Consider the following 21,083-nt stretch of genomic DNA (forward strand, 5'->3'; position numbering starts at 1 on the left):
GTACTTCTGTTATGCTAAAGTAATGGCTTCAGAATTGGAGGAATTGAGCTCATGGTAAATGTATTTACATAAATTCACTGAATGTAGTGACACCTGTTCTAATTATTTTACTCCATTTGTTTAAAAAATTTTGCAATTAGTGAATGCTTTGAGCAAGAGTATTGGGGCAACTTTCCACACACTTTTTAAATTTGCAAAGTGTCAACAAAATAGTTGTCTCCTCAAGTGACTGTACACCCAAACACTACAGAAAATATGAAGTTAACTCCTACCCATTGTATACGCAAAATTGGAAGGAACATAGCACAATCCCTGGGAAATGTCCTTTTAATTACTAACGAATAATTCATTGTGATTTCCACTCTCATCTGATGACAAATCAGAGGTTAGTTTTATTTAAATGCTATAACAAGGGATATGGAAGTCATATAGTCCAGACGGAATCATTTTTAATTGAATCATTTTTGATTGGTTTGTTTAGAATTTGTGTACATGTAACTTCTGTTCTTAAAACCAACACTCTCGAACTCTAACCATGAGAACACAGCACATTTCACATGGCTGTACAATCAAAACAGCTCATTGGAATTCTAATGAAACGCGTTCTTCTGTATTTTACAAAAGTCATTTTCAACAATTTAAAATGACATGTTATTGCAAATTTGATGGGGGCAGGGGGCAATGACCATTTTAGGCTTCAGATTCTATGTCTCCATTGGTATGAGTCCTGGATGACCACTGACACACAAAAACAGTGGTGTGTGTGTTAGGGACCAGTCTCATCTACCACCACCCTTTAAAATATGTTTGTTTTGAAATATAAGAAGTATTAAAGCTTTGAACGGTAGTGATCCAGATGCAGGGCTCAGAAAAGAGGTTTAAAGTGAAGAAAATTTCAAGAGCCTAGTTTTAGTTTTAGCGAAGAATTCTTAGGATTCTTTGCAATCCTAAGAATCCTAAAAATTCTGAGATGTATTTTACTTTTACTAAGCTAATACAAGGGTTTAGAAGCCTCAGTAATGTTTTGTAAGTTTTAATTTATATGTATACATATATATGTGTGTATATACACACACACACATATATTCCTATATATAAAACGAACTGACCATATGTGATTGGGTAACTATTTCTTAAGTGAATAAGTGATAATTGTGGTAAAATACGGAAGGCTTTAAGAGGTCAAGAGTTCATATTTAAACAATCTTGTCTAAGCCTTTGGAAAGCAGATAAAACAATTATGTTGATTAGAACTCAATTTTATGGTATCACTAACACAAACCCAAAACTTTGTGGTACACCTCAAAAATTATTTTTAAACTTTCTTCACAATGCATGTTTCAAAACACAACTTAAATGTATAAAAAATATAATTCCTCTAAGAAATAAATGTAAACAAAGAACTGAACTCACCTGAACAGAAGCAGCTTCATCCCTACATTCATGAAAATCTCTGGATGTTAACAAGAAATCCTTTTTCTCACAGCTCTCCTGGCTGATGAGCGTGTCCGCATAGTTGGGATGCGGGAAGATCACGTGACTCCCCCGCGAGTCAGAGGTAAGGGAGACCTCATGGGAATAGGTCTTCAGGAAAGCCTGTACTCCCTCCATGCCCACAAAGCCTGAGGCTGGCAGGCCTGCCAACCCGACGCCCGAAGCCTGGAGAAGACTCGACTTGTGCCACCGCCACAGTCTGAGAGCCAGCAGCACAATGACAAAGGCGAGGAAGATGCAGGAAACAACGGCCACTGCCACCACCAAGTACAGTGTGAGGTCTGAATCATCAGAGCTGGTGGGGGTCCTGATACTACCCAGGTCGGCAAGGACTTCTGGGATGCTGCTGGCCACTGCCACGGTGAGTGTGACGGTGGCAGAGAGAGGGGGCTGGCCATGGTCCTGGACCGCCACCACCAGGCTCTGCTTGAGCGCGTCTCTGTCCAGCAGGGCCCTCGCTGTGCGCACCTCACCCGTGTGCAGCCCCACCGTGAAGAGACCTGGATCGCTGGCCTTGAGCAGGCGGTAGGACAGCCAGGCATTCTGACCTGAGTCTCTGTCCACAGCCACCACCTTGGTCACCAGGTAGCCGGGCTCTGCAGAGCGGGGTGCCAGCTCTACACCCGTGGAACCGTCGGTGGGAAGCATGGGGTACAGGATCTCTGGCACATTGTCGTTCTGGTCCAGGATGAACAGGCTCAGTGACACGTTGCTGCTGAGTGGAGGGTCCCCACTGTCACTGGCTGTCACCAGTAGCTGCAAGTCTTGGATCTGCTCATAGTCAAAGGAGCGCAACGCATATAGGACGCCAGTGTCAGAGTTGATGGAGACATAAGACGAGAGAGGCGTCGCCATGCTGGTGTCTTTGGTCAGAGAGTAAGTGACCTGGGCATTGTTGCCACTGTCAGGGTCATGAGCCGTCACAGAGAAGATGGAGGCGCCTCTGGGGTTGTTCTCCGGGATATCGGCTGAGTAGGAGGCATGAGGGAAAATGGGTGGATTGTCGTTGGTGTCTGCCACATGCACGGCAATATGAATTTCAGTAGATAGAGGTGGGGTTCCTAGATCTGAGGCCATCACTGTTATATTATACATAGAGATCTTTTCTCGGTCCAAATATTCCCATATCACCAATCTATAATAATTATCTATTGATTTTTCTAATTGAAAAGGTAAGTTATCACGTGTGTAACAGACAACTTGACCATTCTTCCCAGAGTCTCGGTCATGCACATTCAAGAAGGCAATTACTGTCCCAGGAAGAGTATTTTCCAAGACTGGGCTAAACAAAGATGTAATGGTCACTTCGGGTCTGTTATCGTTGACATCTTCCACTGAAATGAGCACTTTGGTCCGTCCCAGAAGTGCCCCCACATCTTCAGCCTGTATTTCCATGTCATAAAATGCACATTCTTCATAATCTAAACTCTTTGCTGTTGATATTTCGCCAGTATTTTCATTAAGATGGAATAACGGAGATTGTTTTTCACTAATTTTCCAGAATTTATAAGCCACTTCTCCGTTGGTTCCCTCATCCGGGTCGCTAGCGCTTACAGTAAGCAGCCGGGTGCCCGGGGGCACGTTCTCTGGGACTTTCACTCGGTAAATCGGTTGAGCAAAAACCGGGGCATTGTCGTTTGTATCCAACACTGTCACTCGGATGTGCACTGTGCTGGAGCGACGCGGTTCGCCTCCATCGGAGGCGACGAGGACCAGACGGTGAGCAGCCTCCTCCTCGCGGTCCAGGGCGCTCTCCAGCACCAGCTCTGGGCTTATAGTTCCGTCGTCTCTAGTTTGCACGTCCAGGGAGAAGTGGTGATTGGGGCTGAGCTGATAGCTCTGCAGGGAATTCAAGCCCACATCGGGGTCAACAGCCCCTGGGAGTGGATAACGTGTTCCGGGTAAAGCAATTTCGTTAATTTTTACTTCCAGATTGTCGACCTGGAACTTCGGATTATTATCGTTGATATCAGTGATTTCTATTTCTATTCCCCAAAGTTTCCCTTTATCCTCAACCAGGATGTTAATGTTTACAAGACACCGCGCGCTCTGAGCGCAGAGCTCCTCCCGGTCTATCCTGCCCGCGGTGACTAAGCTGCCGCTTCCCGGGTTCAAAGCAAAGAGCTGCCTCCTACCTCTGGAGACGATGTGGACTCCGTGCTGCGCCAGCTCTTGTGACTCCAGCCCCAGGTCCTTGGAGATGTTCCCCACGAAGTATCCTTTGTCGCTCTCTTCAGGCACGGAGTAGTGGATCTGTCCTCTCCCGATCTCCCCTAGCGTGCCCAGGAGCGCGCACAGCAGTACCAGATCGCCGCGTCCTCGGTAATTCTTTGGAGTGGCCATTGTTCTTTCACTAAGGAATCCACTCAGAATCTTCACTGGGCATATATGTCTTCTTTACCTTGTTGCTGCTTTGCAGATCATCTTATGGAAAGCTGGAGTTTCCCAAATTTAGGGGCGGAATTTTGCTGCAGTCTTGCAGTTGGTTTGTGAGATCTGCGGGTCTTTGTGAGGTGGGAGCCCAGAGTATCCGGACGGTTTTTGGTTGCATTTATCTCCAAGTAGGTGAACAGCGGCGCTTAGAGTCCTAGGCAGTTACTGCACTCAGATTTGTAATATTGCATGCTAGATTACTTAGGAAAAAGTTACTACTTGCTTTTTATAGTTTGGAATAATTTATCTCTGAATTCATATTTTAAAAGTAATTGCCAAGAAGTGTGGGATGAAGTATGGTTAAAGTCTTACAAAGTATTATTAAATGATCAGATTTTGGGGTTAGTGTCATATTAAATTACTCAAATTTCTGGAATATATTTACTCTTTTAAAAATAAAATTTTATTTCTTATTATGCTCTAAGCTTTATTGTTAATATCTTCAATATATATTATCAAATAAGAACTATAGTTATCACTGGAAATTAATTCATTTTTAGACTAAAATACACCTATTGGAGATGACTGACCCAGAAGTTGTTTTATTTGGTTTAAAACAATTAATATTTATAGTAAGCTTCCTGTAGAGTTGTTGCCTTTTAATATTCTTTTTAAAATGGCATTTTAATTACACATTAATAATAATGTTTTCAAATTAATATTGTGATGTTTTACTAGGATATGTGCTTTTACTTTGAAGTTTTATCAGAGATTATTTAAATTTTATATATTTTCTATTTGAATAGAAAATACTTGAAAGATACAAATGAATATACAATGAAAAGCAAGTTTCCGTCCTATTCTTCTGCCAGTGAGAGATGATTACATTTTAAAGCCGACTTAGTTAACTTTTAAAGGTATACATATAAATCTAAATCTATATACATATAATTTACCTTAACTAGCACTTTGATCAAAAGAACCACAAAATTATCACTAAGGAGTCAAAAAGTGCCAGTGCAAGAATAAATGTCTCTTTTCTTCAGCAGTCTGTACAGTGGCCATTAACTGAAGCAGTTGCTAAGGGAAATCTAGCAAAGGCCCGATACAATGTATTATCATCTTGTGTATGTACTTGTATGCACATAAGACTGTCAGTCTTGTCTAAAATTTGAAGAATTCAACATGCTATTTTTCTCCTAGAGATAATAGAATGACTAGAAGACCTCTAGCTATATTAGTTTAGGGCTACAAAAAAAAAGATGTTTCAAAAATTACATAGGAGAAGTGTGTGTGACAGGAATAACAGAGGCCAAAACATTGTGTTTTCTTTGATAGAGGAAGCCTATAGAATGAGCATCAATACAGATTAATCCTGAAAAACCTATGCTGCAAGTAAGGAGAACATGCTTTTATCTTCTGGTGAACATAATGAATCTACTGATAAATAAAATGATTTTACACACACACACACACAGAGCACAATGAATACAATTAAAGTAGGCCCATCTACATAAAAATACAGGTTAAGAGACGTTATTCTAGGAGTTTTTGAAACAAAAGAGAAGTAAATATAGGAAACAATATTAGATTAATATGGAAACCATTATAGTTAAATCAATTAAGAAAACTACCTAATTTTAGCTTATATTTTTTCTTTAAAGGTTTATTTATATGACTGCCTACATTTACATTTACAGTATATCCAAGCTGAAAAAAAATCACAATATATTAAGCTGTGGAAGAAAAATTTAGGGAAAAATCTCAGTAGTTTTATGGGAGACCCTATAACATTGCCTAATGTTTCCCTTATAGATAAAACCACAACTTGACTGCTTTGTAAATCTGAGCCTGGTAAGATACCACTAAAAGACACATAATTGCTCCGAATTCAACCTCCCTTGAAGAATGGTATGACAGCTTTTAGACTGGCTACTATACTTTTAAGACAATGTTTGGATCGAAAAATTGTATATAGGCACACATTGGTAATATTTTGAGTTTGGTTCCAGACCACTGCAATAAAGGGAATAGCACAATAAAGTGGGTCACAGAAATTTTTTGGTTTCCCAGTGCATATAAAAGTTATGTTTTAAGTGTGCAATAGCATTATATCTAAAAAAATGTACATGCCTTAATTTAAAATACTTTATTGCTTAAAAATGCTAACCATCATTGGAGCCTTCAATGAGCCAAACATAATCTTTTTGCAATAGTAATATCAAAGATCACTGATTATAGATCGCCATGACAACTATAATGATAAAGTTTGAAATATTTTAAGATTTAAAATACTGTGACACAAATTGTGACACAAAGACATGAAGTAAGCAAATGCTGTTGGACAAATGGTGTCAATAGAGTTGCTTGACCCAGGCTTGCCACAAACCTTCAACATGCAAAACAACAACAACAACAATGAAAAAACAAAGACTCAGTATCTGCGAAGCGCAGTAAAGCAAAACGAAATAAAACAGAGATACGCCTGTATTTTCTTGTGAATATGGAGAACTGTCTAGACCATAAGAAGCAGGTTATACTTACAGGAAACTCACCTGATGGGAGGTTGACTCACTGGAATTACAAAGTGGAAATAAGGCCCCAGATGAATCACCACAAAGTATGTCTTGTCCTGAACTGAACTGCTCATTACATTTTAGAAAATTAAACTCTGTCTTTCCAGTATGGGCAACGCACAGATTGTAGGAATAAGGTAAAGTTCCTTCACTGTAGTTCGGGGGAACCACGGGGCCAGACTTGACACAGACACCAGGCTGAAAGCAGCCCCAGGCAGCGGGGCTGGAGGAGCGTCGAAGGTGTAGGGCGACCACCAGAATCACTGCCAGGAGGAAGAGCACCGAGATCAAGGCCAAGGCCACCACCAAGTAAAACTGCAGCTCAGCTTGGGGGTCAGTGGGCTCAGAGTGGTCACTGAGGTCCGGCAGCGCCTCCTGCAGGCTGTCCGCGAAAACCAGGAGCAGCGTGGCGGTGGCCGAGAGGGGCGGCTGTCCCCCATCGCGCACAGCAACCAGCAGGCGCTGGCGGGCCGCGTCCCTGTCGCCCAGGGCCCGCGCCGTGCGCACCTCGCCCGTGCGCAGCCCCACGCTGAAGAGTCCAGGCTCGCTGGCCTGCAGCACGTGGTAGGACAGCCAGGCGTTGTGTCCAGAGTCGGCGTCCACCGCCACCACCTTGGTGACCAGGTAGCCGGGCTGCGCGGCGCGCGGCACCATGTCGAAGAGCGCCGAGCCGTCGGGCCCCAGCGCCGGGTACAGCACCCTGGGCGCGTTGTCGTTGCGGTCGCCCACCAGCACGCGCAGGCTCACGTTGGCGCTGAGCGCGGGCGAGCCGTGGTCGCGGGCCTGCAGCGTCAGCTCGAAGGCGCGCAGCTGCTCGTGGTCGAAGGCGCGCTGCGCGAACACCACGCCGCTCTGTGCGCTCACGGACACGTAGGACGACAGCGCACGGGGCTCCAGGTCGCTGGCCACGATGGAATAGGAGACGTGGCCATTGAGTCCCAGGTCAGGATCCAGCGCGCGGACTTGAGTGATGGAGGTGCCAGGAGGGCTGTTCTCTGCTACGTGGACCACGTAGGAAGCCCGTTCGAAAACTGGCATGTTGTCGTTTACATCACCGATGTGCAGGGTGATGCTTGAGCTGGAGGAGAGGGGTGGCTTGCCTCTGTCAGTGGCTGTGATGGTGATGTTATACTCAGGGGTCTGCTCGCGGTCTAGAACTCCATCTGTCACTAATTTATACGTGTTTCTTGAAGTATTGAGTATTTTAAATGGAACATCACCTTCTAATTTACAAATAACTTCTCCATTGTGTCCGGAATCCTTGTCACGGATTTTGAGCAAAGCAATGTGTGTTCCCAGCTTGGTGTCCTCCATAATAAGATCTGGTAGAGACTGGAATATCACTTCTGGGACATTGTCATTTATGTCTAGGACTTCTATCTCCACGGTACACTGGGCAATCATTCCTCCACCATCCTTTGCTTCCAAAACTATGGAATATTCTTTGACTTCCTCAAAATCTAATGCATTTAGAAGAGTAATTTCCCCAGTATTAGAATTCAGGTCAAACTGGGTAATCTGGCCTGCTTCAGTGAAAGAGAAGGTGATCTCGGCATTGACACCCTCATCTTGGTCGGTGGCCATAACTCGAAGCACAGTGGTGCCTGGGAGCACGTTTTCTGGAAGCTCCACCCTGTATAGTTCTTGGCTGAATACTGGAGGGTTATCGTTGGCATCAGTCACTAGGACTTGTATCTGTGCAGTACTGCTTAGGGGTGGATCCCCGAAATCCAAGGCCATCAATGTCAAGTGGTAGGACGTCTGCTCTTCCCTGTCTAAAGGTGTCTTCAGTACCAGCTCAGGGTATTTACTGCCATCTAATTTCTCTTTAATCACAAGTGAGAAATGATCATCAGGACTGAGCTGGTAATTCTGTAGTGAGTTGGTACCAATATCTGCATCATGGGCAGATCCTAAAATAAATCGTGCCCCAGGCTTTGTGGACTCACTTATTTGTAGCTCAAAGGAATTTTGCATGAATTTTGGTGTGTGGTCATTAACATCCTCGATCTCCACACTCACGTGATAAAAGTTCAATGGATTTTCAGCAACAGCCTCAAATTCTAGAGCACAAGCCGGCTTCTTCCCGCATATCTGCTCCCGGTCTAGCCTGCTGCTAACAAGTAACTCCCCGCTCTCTGAGCTCACAGTGAAGTAAGGCTTCTCCGAACTGACCCGCAGTTTTCGAGTCGGTAACTCGTGGACACTGAGTCTCAGGTCCTTGGCGAGGTTCCCCACCACCGAGCCCTCTGGCATCTCCTCGGGAATCCTGTAGCGGATCTGCTCAGAGAGCGCCAGGCAGAACAAAGACAGCAGGAACGGAAAGAGCACTGGCCGCCTCTCAGCCCAGCCCCTCTCCCCAGCTCCGCTCCCCATCCCTCTTGCTCCCCTCAGCTTGCTCACCGGCTTGGAGACGCCGGATTACAAACAATCTCTGGGCCGCAGTAGTCCGGAGCTCCGAACAGCTTTATTCCGGCGTGGGGGGTCAGGCAGGGTTTCTTCTTCTCCAGAGGAGGAAGCGGTGGAAAGGCTAGCGAGTCTGAGATGGGAAAGTGCGCTGCGTCTGCGCGAGGAGGTCGCCAGCACCAAGCTCTCCACTTTGGCCAACAGCGGCGCCCAGAGTCCGCACTAGGAAACTGCAGCCCCCGCTGCTTAAGTTTAAACAGCTAAAGTAATTTTAACCGTTGTGCCCAGCTGAAAAACCTTTTTTAGATGTCCGTATATTTAATAACGTTTAATTTGTACTATTAGAAACGTCATTATCCCAACTTTCCAGGTTTTTAGGTAAATCAGGTAGGTTTGATATATAAACATCTATATACTGACATTATTCCCCGACTTTCAAATCCGCACTAGTAATAGAAGGATAACTATAACACAGACTTGGCCTAAACGATCTCAGAGCATAGTAATTGTGAATACTTATTAATTAGCAATATATTGGATAAGGTTTTATCTTTTTTTTCCTCGTCGCCTTTTCCCTTACCGTTGTGGTACCTAATTCAATTTTTCCAGACAGCAACAGTAATGCTGAAATTGTCTTTTAAAAGGGCACAATTTTTTTTTGAGCACAGGCTCCCGACGCGCAGGCTCAGCGGCCATGTCTCATGGGCCCAGCCGCTCCGCGGCACGAACCCGTGTCCCCTGCATCGGCAGGCGGACTCTCAACAACTGTGCCACCAAGCAAGCCCTAAAAGTGCACAATTTATACTTACCTCTCTTCTTCCAAAATAGTTTCAGTGATTTCTTTATAGTAACATTTCTTGATTTTAACTTCCAATATCTCACTTAAAGAAATGATGCAGCCTTTTAGAAAAGAGCCTATCCCTCTCCTTCCCATTGCACGATTATTTTCCTGGGTACAAAATGCAACATAAATCTCCAAAACTACCAGGGGAATAATATATTTTGCTTTGCAACACAAACTCACTAAGCATGGTCTATGTACTGAGGCACTAGTTCCCACTTCTGTACTTATCACATCCCGTAATGACGGTTGAAGGAAATAGTCCCTAGAAAGTTTATTTGCAATAGCTCACTGAATTTAGTGACGATTTCTCCCCTTTGTTTAAAAATATTTTTAATCATCTAATAAATTTGGTTGGGGGGGTTCTTTTTCAAAATACCTGATAGCCACATTTCTGCCTCATAGAGTGTCAGTAACATTATCCTCTCCCCCAAGTGATTGTACATCTGAACACTTCAGAATGTATGAAATATACTCCCACAGGACTGCACAGACCTTTATATGCAAAACACCACCTAACACAACATTACGCTAGAAAAAATGTGCTCTTACCTAATACTCAAAAGGTCCCAGTAAACAAGATTACCTTGTCATCAACTACTTCCTGATACTAATCAACTGATGTACTGAGTTATACTAAAATGTTGTATAACAAGTATAGAAGTAGTTAATTGCAGACTAGATTACTTCTAACTGAAGTTTTCAGCAGACCCAATAAGTAAAATTCACTACTGGTCTAGGACTTGAGTGTATGAGATGGTTGTTTCATAAAGCCAGCATCCCAAATCTCCCACTTATAGAGCCCACATACACACTTTGAATGACTGCATCACTAACACAGCACATTAGAATTTGGGGTAAAAACATGCAATGGCCTAGTTCACAAATGTTACTTATGACACTTGAATGGCATTTTATTTGATGTCACATTTTATTGGTTTTGAACAATGACCTTTAGTGTGGTATTAGACTCCATGCCTGTCATTGATAAAGATCTCAGTGAAGCCTGACACACACACATTTCATTCTTTAGGCATCCATCTAACCTTCTACCAGGACCTGACTTTAACAGACAGTTGTGGTTTAAATAGGTCAAAAGCCATGGAGGTTTTCAAGGTCACCAGGGGGAGTTATATGGAAGCAGAAGCAAGGCACAGAAAAAGTCTTCAGACTGAAAATTTTTTCAAGGGCCTTTTATAGATCTGATCTAAAGAGAGTCCTGAGAAAACAGAAGTGTACTTTCTTAAGAACCTCATGCCATGAGAAAGACTTAACAATTCATTCTCATTTATAAAATACATGAATTAAGAACACCATGTGGAACATAAGTAGAAGGTATAAAAATGCGACTATCCACTTATTCACAATCTTGTCCATATGCTTTCACTATAAATATGATGCCAAAACCTATGTCAATAAGTGTTCCATGTTAAAGAATCACCTCCGAAATAAACGATTAATCTTGCTTTACCACTTAAAAGCGTTTTTTTTACCCATCTTCAAATCACTTATTTCGCAAAACAATAAAGAAATTTACACAAAATATACTTCTTCAAAGAATATAAAGATAAATGAATGACTGAACTCACCTGAATACTTTGGGCTTTATCCTTACATTCATGAAAATCTATGGATGTTAACAAGGGATCCTTATTCTCACAGCTCTCCTGGCTGATGAGCGTGTCAGCGTAGTTGGGCTGCGGGAAGATCACTTGACTCCCCCGCGAGTCCGCGGTGAGCGAGACCTCGTGGGAATAGGTCTGCAGGAAAGCCCGCACCCCGTCCACACCCACAAAGTGAGAGACGGGCACGCCCGGCAACCCGCCTCCTGAAGCCTGGAGCAGGCGCGACGTGTGCCAGCGCCTCAGCCTGAGCGCCAGTAGAACGACGACAAAGGCAAGAAAGACGCAGGACACCGCGGCCACGGCCATCACCAGGTACAGCGTGAGGACGGAGTCGCCAGAGTCGGCGGAGCGCTCGAGACTCCCCAGGTCTGCCAGCACATCTGGGATACTGTCAGCCACAGCCACCGTGAGTGTGACTGTGGCGGAGAGAGGGGGCTGGCCATGGTCCTGGACCGCCACCACCAGGGTCTGCTTGAGCGCGTCTCTGTCCAGCAGGGCCCGCGCTGTGCGCACCTCGCCCGTGTGCAGCCCCACTGCGAAGAGTCCTGGATCGCTGGCCTTGAGCAGGCGGTAGGACAGCCAGGCGTTCTGGCCTGAGTCTCTGTCCACAGCCACCACCTTGGTCACCAGGTAGCCGGGCTCTGCAGAGCGGGGTGCCAGCTCCACACCGGTGGAACCGTCGGTGGGGAGGGCGGGGTACAGAATCTCAGGTGTGTTGTCGTTCTGGTCCAGCACGAATATGTCCAGTGACACGTTGCTGCTGAGCGGCGGGTCCCCGCTGTCACTTGCAGTCACTCTCAATTGCAGGTCATGAAACTGCTCATAGTCGAAGGAGCGCAATGCATACAGGACTCCAGTATTGGAGTTGATGGAAACATAGGAGGATACAGATGGCCCCTGGAGAGTATCTTCAGATACGGAGTATGTGACACGGGCGTTCTCGTGGCTGTCAGGGTCACATGCAGTCACAGAGAAGATGGAGGTGCCTCTGGGGTTGTTCTCAGGCACAAAGACGGAGTAGGAGGAGTGGGGGAAGGCAGGTGGGTTGTCGTTGGTGTCTGCCACATTCATGGAGATGTGAGTTTCCGTTGACAAGGGCGGGCTTCCACCATCTGTGGCTTTCAGTGTGATGTTATATACAGAAAATTTTTCCCGGTCTAGGTTTTCTGCTGTCACCAATCTATAATAATTGTCTATTGATCTTTCTAATTTAAAAGGCAGATTTTCTGAAACAGTGCAGGTCACCTGACCATTTTTCCCAGAATCTCGGTCTTGAAGGTAGAAAAGAGCAATTACTGTTCCAGGAGGAGTGTTTTCAGGGACTGAGCTGCTTACAGATGTTACAGTCATTTCCGGGGCATTGTCATTCACATCTAAAATTGTGATCAGTACTTTAGCCCTTGTCATGCTACCAGCACCATCCTGAGCTTGAACTTCCATTTCATAGTAGCCAGATTCTTCATAATCTAGGCCATCTAAAGTTGATAATTCTCCTGTGTGGGAGTTCAGCTGGAATATCTGTAGAATTTTTGGAGTTATTTTCCTAAAAGAGTATGTCACTTCCCCATTGACTCCCTCATCCAGGTCGATAGCATTTACCGTGAGTAGTCTTGTGCCCACTGGCACATTCTCAGGGACAGTTACTTGGTACTGGGGCAAAGAGAAGACTGGTGCATGATCATTCACGTCCACCACTGTTACTTGGACACGGGCGGTTCCGGATCTGGGTGGATCACCGCCGTCAGAGGCTGTGAGGAGGAGGTGGTGAGCTGTCACTTCCTCCCGGTCCAGCACGCGCTCTAGCACTAATTCCGGATATTTAGTTCCATCCTCTCCAGTTTGCACAACCAGGGAGAAGTGGCGATTGGGGTTGAGATGGTAGCTCTGGAGAGAGTTCGTGCCCACATCCGGATCCCTAGCCTCATTTAACGGAAATCGCACCCCAGGAGCTGTATTCTCCATTATTTTCACATTCATTTCTTCCATCAGGAATTTAGGAGTGTTGTCATTAACATCCATTATTTCCACTTCTATAGGGTAAAGATTCATTTTATCTTCCATCAGGATGTTAAAGTTCACCAGACACCGCACGCTCTGCGCGCAGAGCTCCTCCCGGTCTATCCTGCCCGCGGTGACCAAGCTGCCGCTTCGCGGATTCAGAGCAAAGAGCTGCGTCCTACCTCTGGAGACGATGCGGACGCCCCGCTCCGCCAGCTCCCAGGGCTCCAACCCCAGGTCCTTGGCGATATTACCCACAAAAGACCCTGTGTCTGTCTCCTCCGGAATGGAGTAGAGAATACGTCCTGCCGAAACTTCCCTCTGGGTCCCCAGGAGGATGGAGAGCAGGATGAATCCTCTGTAGTCCCCGCCCCTCTCCCGAGCCGCCATTCTTGTTCTGCTCATCGTTAGACACTGGCCTATCTCCTGTTGTGTTTCTGGATGCCAGTATGTCTGCGTGGAGCCCTCTGTATTCGGAAAAGGAGCCCAGAATCCAGTGGTATAGAGGCCTGAGTTTAGTGCAGCTTGGAAGAGAATTTGTCTCAGTCTGGCGTTTCTTTGTGCTGTAAAAGCTCAGTGGTTCTGGCGGATCTTTTGAACCATTTTTCCCCTGGCTGGTGAACAGCGGCGCTCAGAGTCCTTACTGAGTTACTGCACCATATTGAAGCAAAATAATTGATTTTTCAGAAAGTTGTTTTATCCTTCAAAATTCTCCCATTTATATTTCTTCAATTCATACAACTCTGATATCATTTAAAATTAAATTTTAAGCAACTGTGCATTAATGCAACAATGTTCATGGATGGATGTTTATTAATCCCAGATTTTTAACTCTCTGCTCTGCATTGCAATTTTGAAATGATTCTTAGACATTGCCTCACACCTTATTTCACATAGATAAAAATCAGTCATTGCAGATAAAAAAAGTATGATTTATTTTTAAAAGGTGTGTATACATAAGAAAGATGTTATGTAGAAAATGTTTATATCAGCATATACATTTAAGTTAATTCAATAATATTGAACATATACTATGTTCTAGACACCACCATGGAAGGCAGAGAGTCCATTTTTTCATTAACATATAGAGAGATAATTTAATAACATTTTTCATTGAATGGAATCTTAGAGATTGTTTAGTCCAATACCTTCATTTTAATGATTTTAAAAATGAGAGGGAATTGCTTTATCCTTGACTATATAATGGTAGAACCAATGTAGGAATACAAATATCCTCATTCCCAGTCTCCTAAGAAGAGAAAAGGGAATCATTGTTGGCCTTGGCTGATGCTTTATGCTCAAAAAGTGCCATTAGAGATGAGGTGAGAAGCCAAGCAGCTCCAATCAGCTACAGAAGCAACTCATTTTATACAGAAGGCATAAATTTGCAGATTCTACTGGCTGTGGATTCATAAGGAAATGAGTGTTGGCTTCACTGTTTCTTTTCATTATGCAATTTAAATAATCACCCTACCCTATAATTGAGAAAAGATGGGTCTCTAAACAGCCTTTGAGGATAGATGCAGGACTGTCCTGAGAGGATCCTTAGAGGTACTCACTGCTCCACTGATGTTAACGAAGTAAAACTCAATTGTTGATGGATCTGAGGTTACTCTCAGCTGGCAGAAATAAAACAAATTCCTTCCACGTAGTTGCAGAAGAGAGAGACCTGTTCTGAAATGAAGACCTGGCAAGAAATCACCTTGCTTTGTAAATTATTTTCAGCCCTGGGGAGTAGCTAGTAGCACCAGAAGGGAGAACTAGAAGTGACACTGTAAAAGCTTAGCTCAGTTGGTGAGAAGTTCCTAACTAAGTAATCTATTTCTGCTCTCTGATGGCCTTACATCAAAATACAGGAAATACTTTGAATGAAATGCCATTTCAATCTATCAAAATAATTCACATCATATTTGCTTTCACCTAGTAGATAAAAGAACTTTTTTGTTGTTCAAAGGAACCAATATGAGTATTGTAGATTAATTACATAACCAGGAGTTTAAAACTACTAGTTTAGTAGCAATCTTGAATTTCTTGTTGATGTAAGCAAAGTATATGGTCATTAAAGATCATAAGTACTTGCAGATATTTTCAAACAAAACTTTCATATCCATATATTATGGCTCCCAATGTCATAATTTTTTTTCTTCTTGATACTTCAAAATTCATAGCGTAATCTCACATTTGTCTCTTATTCTGTTTTTAAAAAGTCTCGATTAATAATACTTCTGGGTACCTTCTTTGGAGCTAAATAAATAAGATCTAGATAAAGGGCACAATCAAGTTTTTAAAGTTACTTTACAACATAAAATTAAATATTAAAAATTTCTACTCAACCACCAAGAGGTGTTTAAATATAACATAAAACTACTGTATAAAATTGAAATAATGTATTTTTAAAGGGAGTATGTTATTATTGATTGAGTTATTGGGAAGAATCTTGACCTTCATTTGTTTACTTACATAAAAAAATTCTATGAAAAGTCTATTCATCTTCCCAGACAGTGAGTTATTCACCTCCTCTCCTTTCTTTATGGGACATTTTTTTCCCTGAAGAACCATTTGTTTGGAGTTCTGTTTAGGTTTTCATTCCCAGGCAAAGATGTAGGATTCCTCCAATGATTCTCTCTGAGATTTTACTTCTTCCCTTTTGACGTCACTTGATCAGAATGGGTGGTTTTCACAAGTGATAAAATAGCCCAATAATTTGGTAGATTTTTTTCCTGGTGCTTCCAAATCACTATATGCTCAAAATCTCAGATTGCCTATCTTTTTAATAATGATCTATAGTATGTAAGTCAAAGAGCCTCAACCACAACTTAGCAAAGTCCATGATTGCCAGGATTTAACACTTGTTCAGTCCACATGAATGAATGACTATTGTGAGAGTAGAATCTAACAGTTTTTCTGTCAGTGAAATATTTTATTTGTTTAAATGAAATGTTCACGGGTAATTCAGATAAGAGAATAAAGTAAACTACCTAGTATCCCAGTTACTCAGCAGATAAGGAAATAAAATAAACCAGTCTACCAACCATGAAACGGTTAGTGAGTTTTGTTTTTAACAATGGAGGTACAAGATTAGTTTAAATCATCCAAAATTCGTAGTATACTAAATAACATTTACACTCTCACAGTGTGTGAAACGAATCTTAATATTAAAGACCATCTGACTCCCACGACCAATATCCAAGATTCAAGTTCTTTAAAACCTGAATTCTATTAAATTCTGATTAAACCATTAAAGAATTATATCACAAATGTCCAAACAAATTATATTTGAAATGTGTATGACTGGAATCTCTTGGTTAGTCATATACACCAGGAATCTTGAAATAAATAATTCTACAATAATTGCTGAAAGTAAATATCGATTTAGAAAAACATGCATTAATTATCCTTTAGCAGCTAACTTAAAGATATCAACTCAGTATTATCTTTCTTTACAAACACTGACAATTTCAGATTACAAAGGAAGTTCTCACTCATTTTCAAGATATATTCTGAATTGTCTACTTTACACATGCATACCAAATTTAGATGCACAAATGGCAAATCCATTGTGTTATCAAATATTAGAATCCTAAGCTCAGGATTGGAAAATACCTTGGCTATCATGAAGTTCAACAACTCACCAAATTATATCAATATTACCTCCTGTATGCCATTAATCCCAGGACAATCAACGTCCTTTGGAAAAGCACCAATAATAGAATCTCCTACCTCCTAGGAAATCCATTTTGTTAGAACAACTTAACTGAAAACTTTGCTGTTTTCTACTCACCAAGCCATAGTTTCATTCACACCTTTGGGCCATGATGATTTAGATTAATCATTCTTTTAAATGACAACCCTTGGGCTTCCCTGGTGGCGCAGTGGTTGGGAGTCCGCCTGCCTGCCAATGCAGGGGACACGGGTTCGTGCCCCGGTCCGGGAAGATCCCACATGCCGCGGAGCAGCTGGGCCCCTGAGCCATGGCCGCTGAGTCTGCGCATCCGGAGCCTGTGCTCCGCAACGGGAGAGGCCACAACAGTGAGATGTCCGCGTACCGCAAAAAAAAAGACAACCCTTCTTTCCTTAAATATTTGAATAGGGTTCCTACATAACAAAAGCTTTATTTTATCTGGGTTTAATATGCTAAATCATTTAAATTCTTATTTGAATACTATTAATCCTTCATTCTCCCATTCACTAGTCCTCTAATTTTAGAGCTATATCTTGTAAGTGGACACTAATTACCACATTTAAAAACTCACTTTCTTTTTCTTTTTCTTTTTTTTTTTTTGCGGCACGCGGGCCTCTCACTGTTTGTGGCCTCTCCCGTTGCGGAGCACAGGCTCCGGAAGCGCAGGCTCAGCGGCCATGGCTCACGGGTCTAGCCGCTCCGCGGCATGTGGGATCTTCCCGGACCGGGGCACGAAACCCGTGTACCCTGTATCGCCAGGCAGGAGGACTCCCAACCACTGCGCCACCAGGGAAGCCCAGATCTTAATCTTTTTAAATAGAGGCTGTGATTCAGTTTTTTCCACAGTATAAAAATAATCTCAGGGGCTTCCCTGGTGGCGCAGTGGTTGAGAGTTCGCCTGCCGATGCAGGGGACGCGGGTTCGTGCCCCGGTCCAGGAGGATCCCACGTGCCGCGGAGCGGCTGGGCCCGTGAGCCACGGCCGCTGAGCCTGCGCGTCCGGAGCCTGGGCTCCGCAGCGGGAGAGGCCACAACAGTGAGAAGCCCGCGTAACGCAAAAAAAAAAAAAAAAAAAAATCTCAGATATGCCACATGATAGAAAAAAAAGAAAAGAAAACAACTAAGAAGTGAGATGTAAGCAACCCAAGGCACAAAGAGCTTGCCAAGAGGAGAGGAGTAAAGGAAATTCAGGGCATACATTATTACGATTTATTTTGGTGAAATTCGAGAAAACTAAGATTTAATAGACCTCTACTGATATAAAAGAAAAACCTTCTCAAAACTATATGATTCACTGCAAAAGACTAAGAAAACTAAGTACTGATCAAAGAGAATTTTAATTTTTCCTGTTCGAATAAGAAGAATAAAAGCAATAACCTCACCTGAACAAGGGAGTCTTGCTCTTTACAAAAATCTTCCTGAATCAAAAGAGGCTCGCTTTTCTCACAGCTCTCCTGGCTGATGAGCGTGTCCGCGTAGTTGGGCTGCGGAAAAATCACGTGACTCCGCGAGTCCGCGGTGAGCGAGACCTCGTGGGAATAGGTCTGCAGGAAAGCCCGCACCCCGTCCACACCCACAAAGTGAGAGGCGGGTAAGCCCGCTGGTACACCTCCCGAAGCTTGCAGCACGTGCGATCTCTGCCAGCGCCGCAGTCTGAGCGCCAGCAGCACAATGACAAAGGCAAGAAAGACGCAGGAGACCGCGGCCACCGCCACCACCAGGTATAATGTCAGACCTGAAGCGTCAGAGTCGTGCGGGACCTCCAGGCTGCCCAAGTCGGCCAGGACATCTGGGAGGCTGTCACCCACAGCCACTGTGAGAGTGACTGTGGCCGAGAGAGGGGGCTGGCCGTGGTCCTGGACGGCCACCACCAGGGTCTGCTTGAGCGCGTCTCTGTCCAGCAGGGCCCGCGCTGTGCGCACCTCGCCCGTGTGCAGCCCCACTGCGAAGAGTCCTGGATCGCTGGCCTTGAGCAGGCGGTAGGACAGCCAGGCGTTCTGGCCTGAGTCTCTGTCCACAGCCACCACCTTGGTCACCAGGTATCCGGGCTCTGCGGAGCGGGGTGCCAGCTCCACGCCTGTGGAACCGTCAGTGGGGAGGGCGGGGTACAGAATCTCAGGTGTGTTGTCGTTCTGGTCCAGCACGAATATGGTCAGAGACACGCTGCTGCTGAGCGGTGGGTCCCCGCTGTCACTTGCAATCACTCTCAGTTGCAGGTCACGGAACTGTTCACAGTCGAAAGAGTGCAATGCATATAGTACGCCAGTGTCGGAGTTGATGGAGATATAGGAGGATAGAGGTCCCCCCTGGACGGTGTCTTCAGCTAGGGAGTAGGTGACCTGGGCATTCTCATGGCTGTCAGGGTCGTGTGCAGTCACGGAGAAGATGGAGGCACCTCTGGGGTTGTTCTCAGGAATGTAGACAGAGTAGGAGGTGTGGGGAAAGACAGGCGGGTTGTCGTTGATGTCTGCCACATTTAGGGAGATGAGCATTTCTGTAGACAGAGATGGAATTCCTTGGTCTGTGGCTGTCACAGTGATGTTGTACGAAGACACCTGCTCTCGATCTAGAACTGTATTCGTCACTAATCGATAATAATTGTCTACTGATTTTTCCAGTTCAAATGGCAGACTTCTTGAGACAGAACATGTTACCAGGCCATTCAGTCCAGAGTCTCGATCATATACTTGAAAAAGAACAATCACTGTGCCTGGCAGTGTACTTTCAGCAACTGACCTGCTTCCAGAGGTAACTACCACTTCTGGTACATTGTCATTCACATCCAAGATAGATATTAAGACTTTGGCTCTGTCTTGTAGACCTGGCCGATCCCGGGCTTCAACATCCAGCTCATAAAAGCTGGAGTCTTCATAGTCTAGATTTGCAGAAGTTGATATTTCTCCAGTCAAAACATTCAAGCAGAAAGTCTTTGAGATCTTTTCTGTTATCCTCACAAAAGAATACGTTACTTCCGCGTGGGCTCCTTCATCCTGGTCCCTGGCATTTACCGACAACACTGGCGTACCTACTGGAAGATTTTCAGGAACTCTCACACGGTACACAGACTGAGTAAACACTGGAGCGTTGTCATTTGCATCTAGGACAGTAACCAGAATTCGAGCCACACCTGAGCGGACAGGGTCACCGCCATCCACGGCAGTAAGGACCAGGCGGTGAATGGCCTCTCTCTCCCGGTCCAGGGCGCGCTCCAGCACAAGCTCCGGGTATTTGGGCCCATTGGCTTCGCTTGGCACGTCCACTGAGAAGTGACTATTCCCGCTGAGCTTGAAGCCCTGGAGAGAGTTCACTCCCACATCCGGGTCATAGACCTCCATTAGCGGAAACCGAGAGGATAAGGCTGCGTTTTCGATAATTTTCACTTCCAATTCTTCCCTTAAGAATCGGGGTGCATTGTCGTTAATGTCCACTATTTCCACTTCCACGGGATAAAGATTCAATTTATCCTCAACAAGGATGTTAAAACTCACCAGACACGGTTCGCTCTGAGCGCAGAGCTCCTCCCGGTCTATCCTGCCCGCGGTGACCAAACTGCCGCTTTGCGGGTTCAGAGCGAAAAGCTGCGTCCTACCTCTGTGGACGATGCGGACTCCGCGCTCCGCCAGCTCCCGGGGCTCCAGCCCGAGATCCTTGGCAATGTTGCCCACGAAAGAGGCTTTGTCCAGCTCCTCAGGAATGGAGTAATGGATCTGCCCGGCCCCGGCCTCCCACAGCGTCCCCAGGAGCATGAAGAGCAGGACCAACACGCTGTAGTGCCGCCGCCTTTGCAGAGCCGCCATTACTGGCTCGTTCTGGACTTCCCTGGGATTACGAGTAGGGTGAACAGGTTCGCATCAATTTTGGGGCTTCTCAGAATTGGAGGTCAAGGTCCATAAACAAGCCGCGATCAGATGCGAAGCGTTTTAGGACAGAATGTCTGCGCAGCTGCAAAGCTTTGGTGTAAGTTGTGCTTTGTGCTTTGAGGATATAACTCGAGTTCTCACTGCTTTCCTTGCCCGGTTGGTGAACAGCGACGCTTAGAGTCCTAACTTAATACTGCACGGTTCCGTGGAAACCATTATACACAGGATC

The 21,083-nt window shown here is 44.6% G+C and overlaps 3 protein-coding genes across 3 annotated transcripts in view; all 3 read right to left on the minus strand.

Moving 5' to 3' along the window:
* Positions 1–13,703, minus strand: part of LOC309958900 (uncharacterized protein) — a gene marked incomplete at both ends in the record, with an annotated part of 122,729 nt that extends 109,026 nt beyond the window's left edge. Inside the window, 3 exons of the mRNA XM_082835027.1 lie at positions 1,414–3,847; positions 8,847–9,109; positions 11,280–13,703. Coding sequence (XP_082691153.1) covers positions 1,414–3,847; positions 8,847–9,109; positions 11,280–13,703 — 5,121 coding nt within the window. The remainder of the gene's footprint in view (positions 1–1,413; positions 3,848–8,846; positions 9,110–11,279) is intronic.
* Positions 6,408–8,819, minus strand: LOC309960213 (protocadherin gamma-B4; the record flags this gene model as incomplete). Its single annotated transcript, XM_082836872.1, has 1 exon — positions 6,408–8,819. One exon carries the CDS (start codon positions 8,817–8,819, stop codon positions 6,408–6,410), a length of 2,412 nt encoding a protein of 803 aa, XP_082692998.1.
* Positions 13,704–13,732: 29 nt separating the features above from the next.
* Positions 13,733–20,791, minus strand: LOC309958901 (protocadherin gamma-A6-like; the record flags this gene model as incomplete). Its single annotated transcript, XM_082835028.1, has 2 exons — positions 13,733–13,780; positions 18,377–20,791. 2 exons carry the CDS (start codon positions 20,789–20,791, stop codon positions 13,733–13,735), a joined length of 2,463 nt encoding a protein of 820 aa, XP_082691154.1.
* Positions 20,792–21,083: the final 292 nt, after the last annotated feature.

Source organism: Leucopleurus acutus (assembly GCF_964270905.1).
Source record: "Leucopleurus acutus genome assembly, chromosome: 3".
Lineage (NCBI taxonomy): Eukaryota > Metazoa > Chordata > Mammalia > Artiodactyla > Delphinidae > Leucopleurus > Leucopleurus acutus.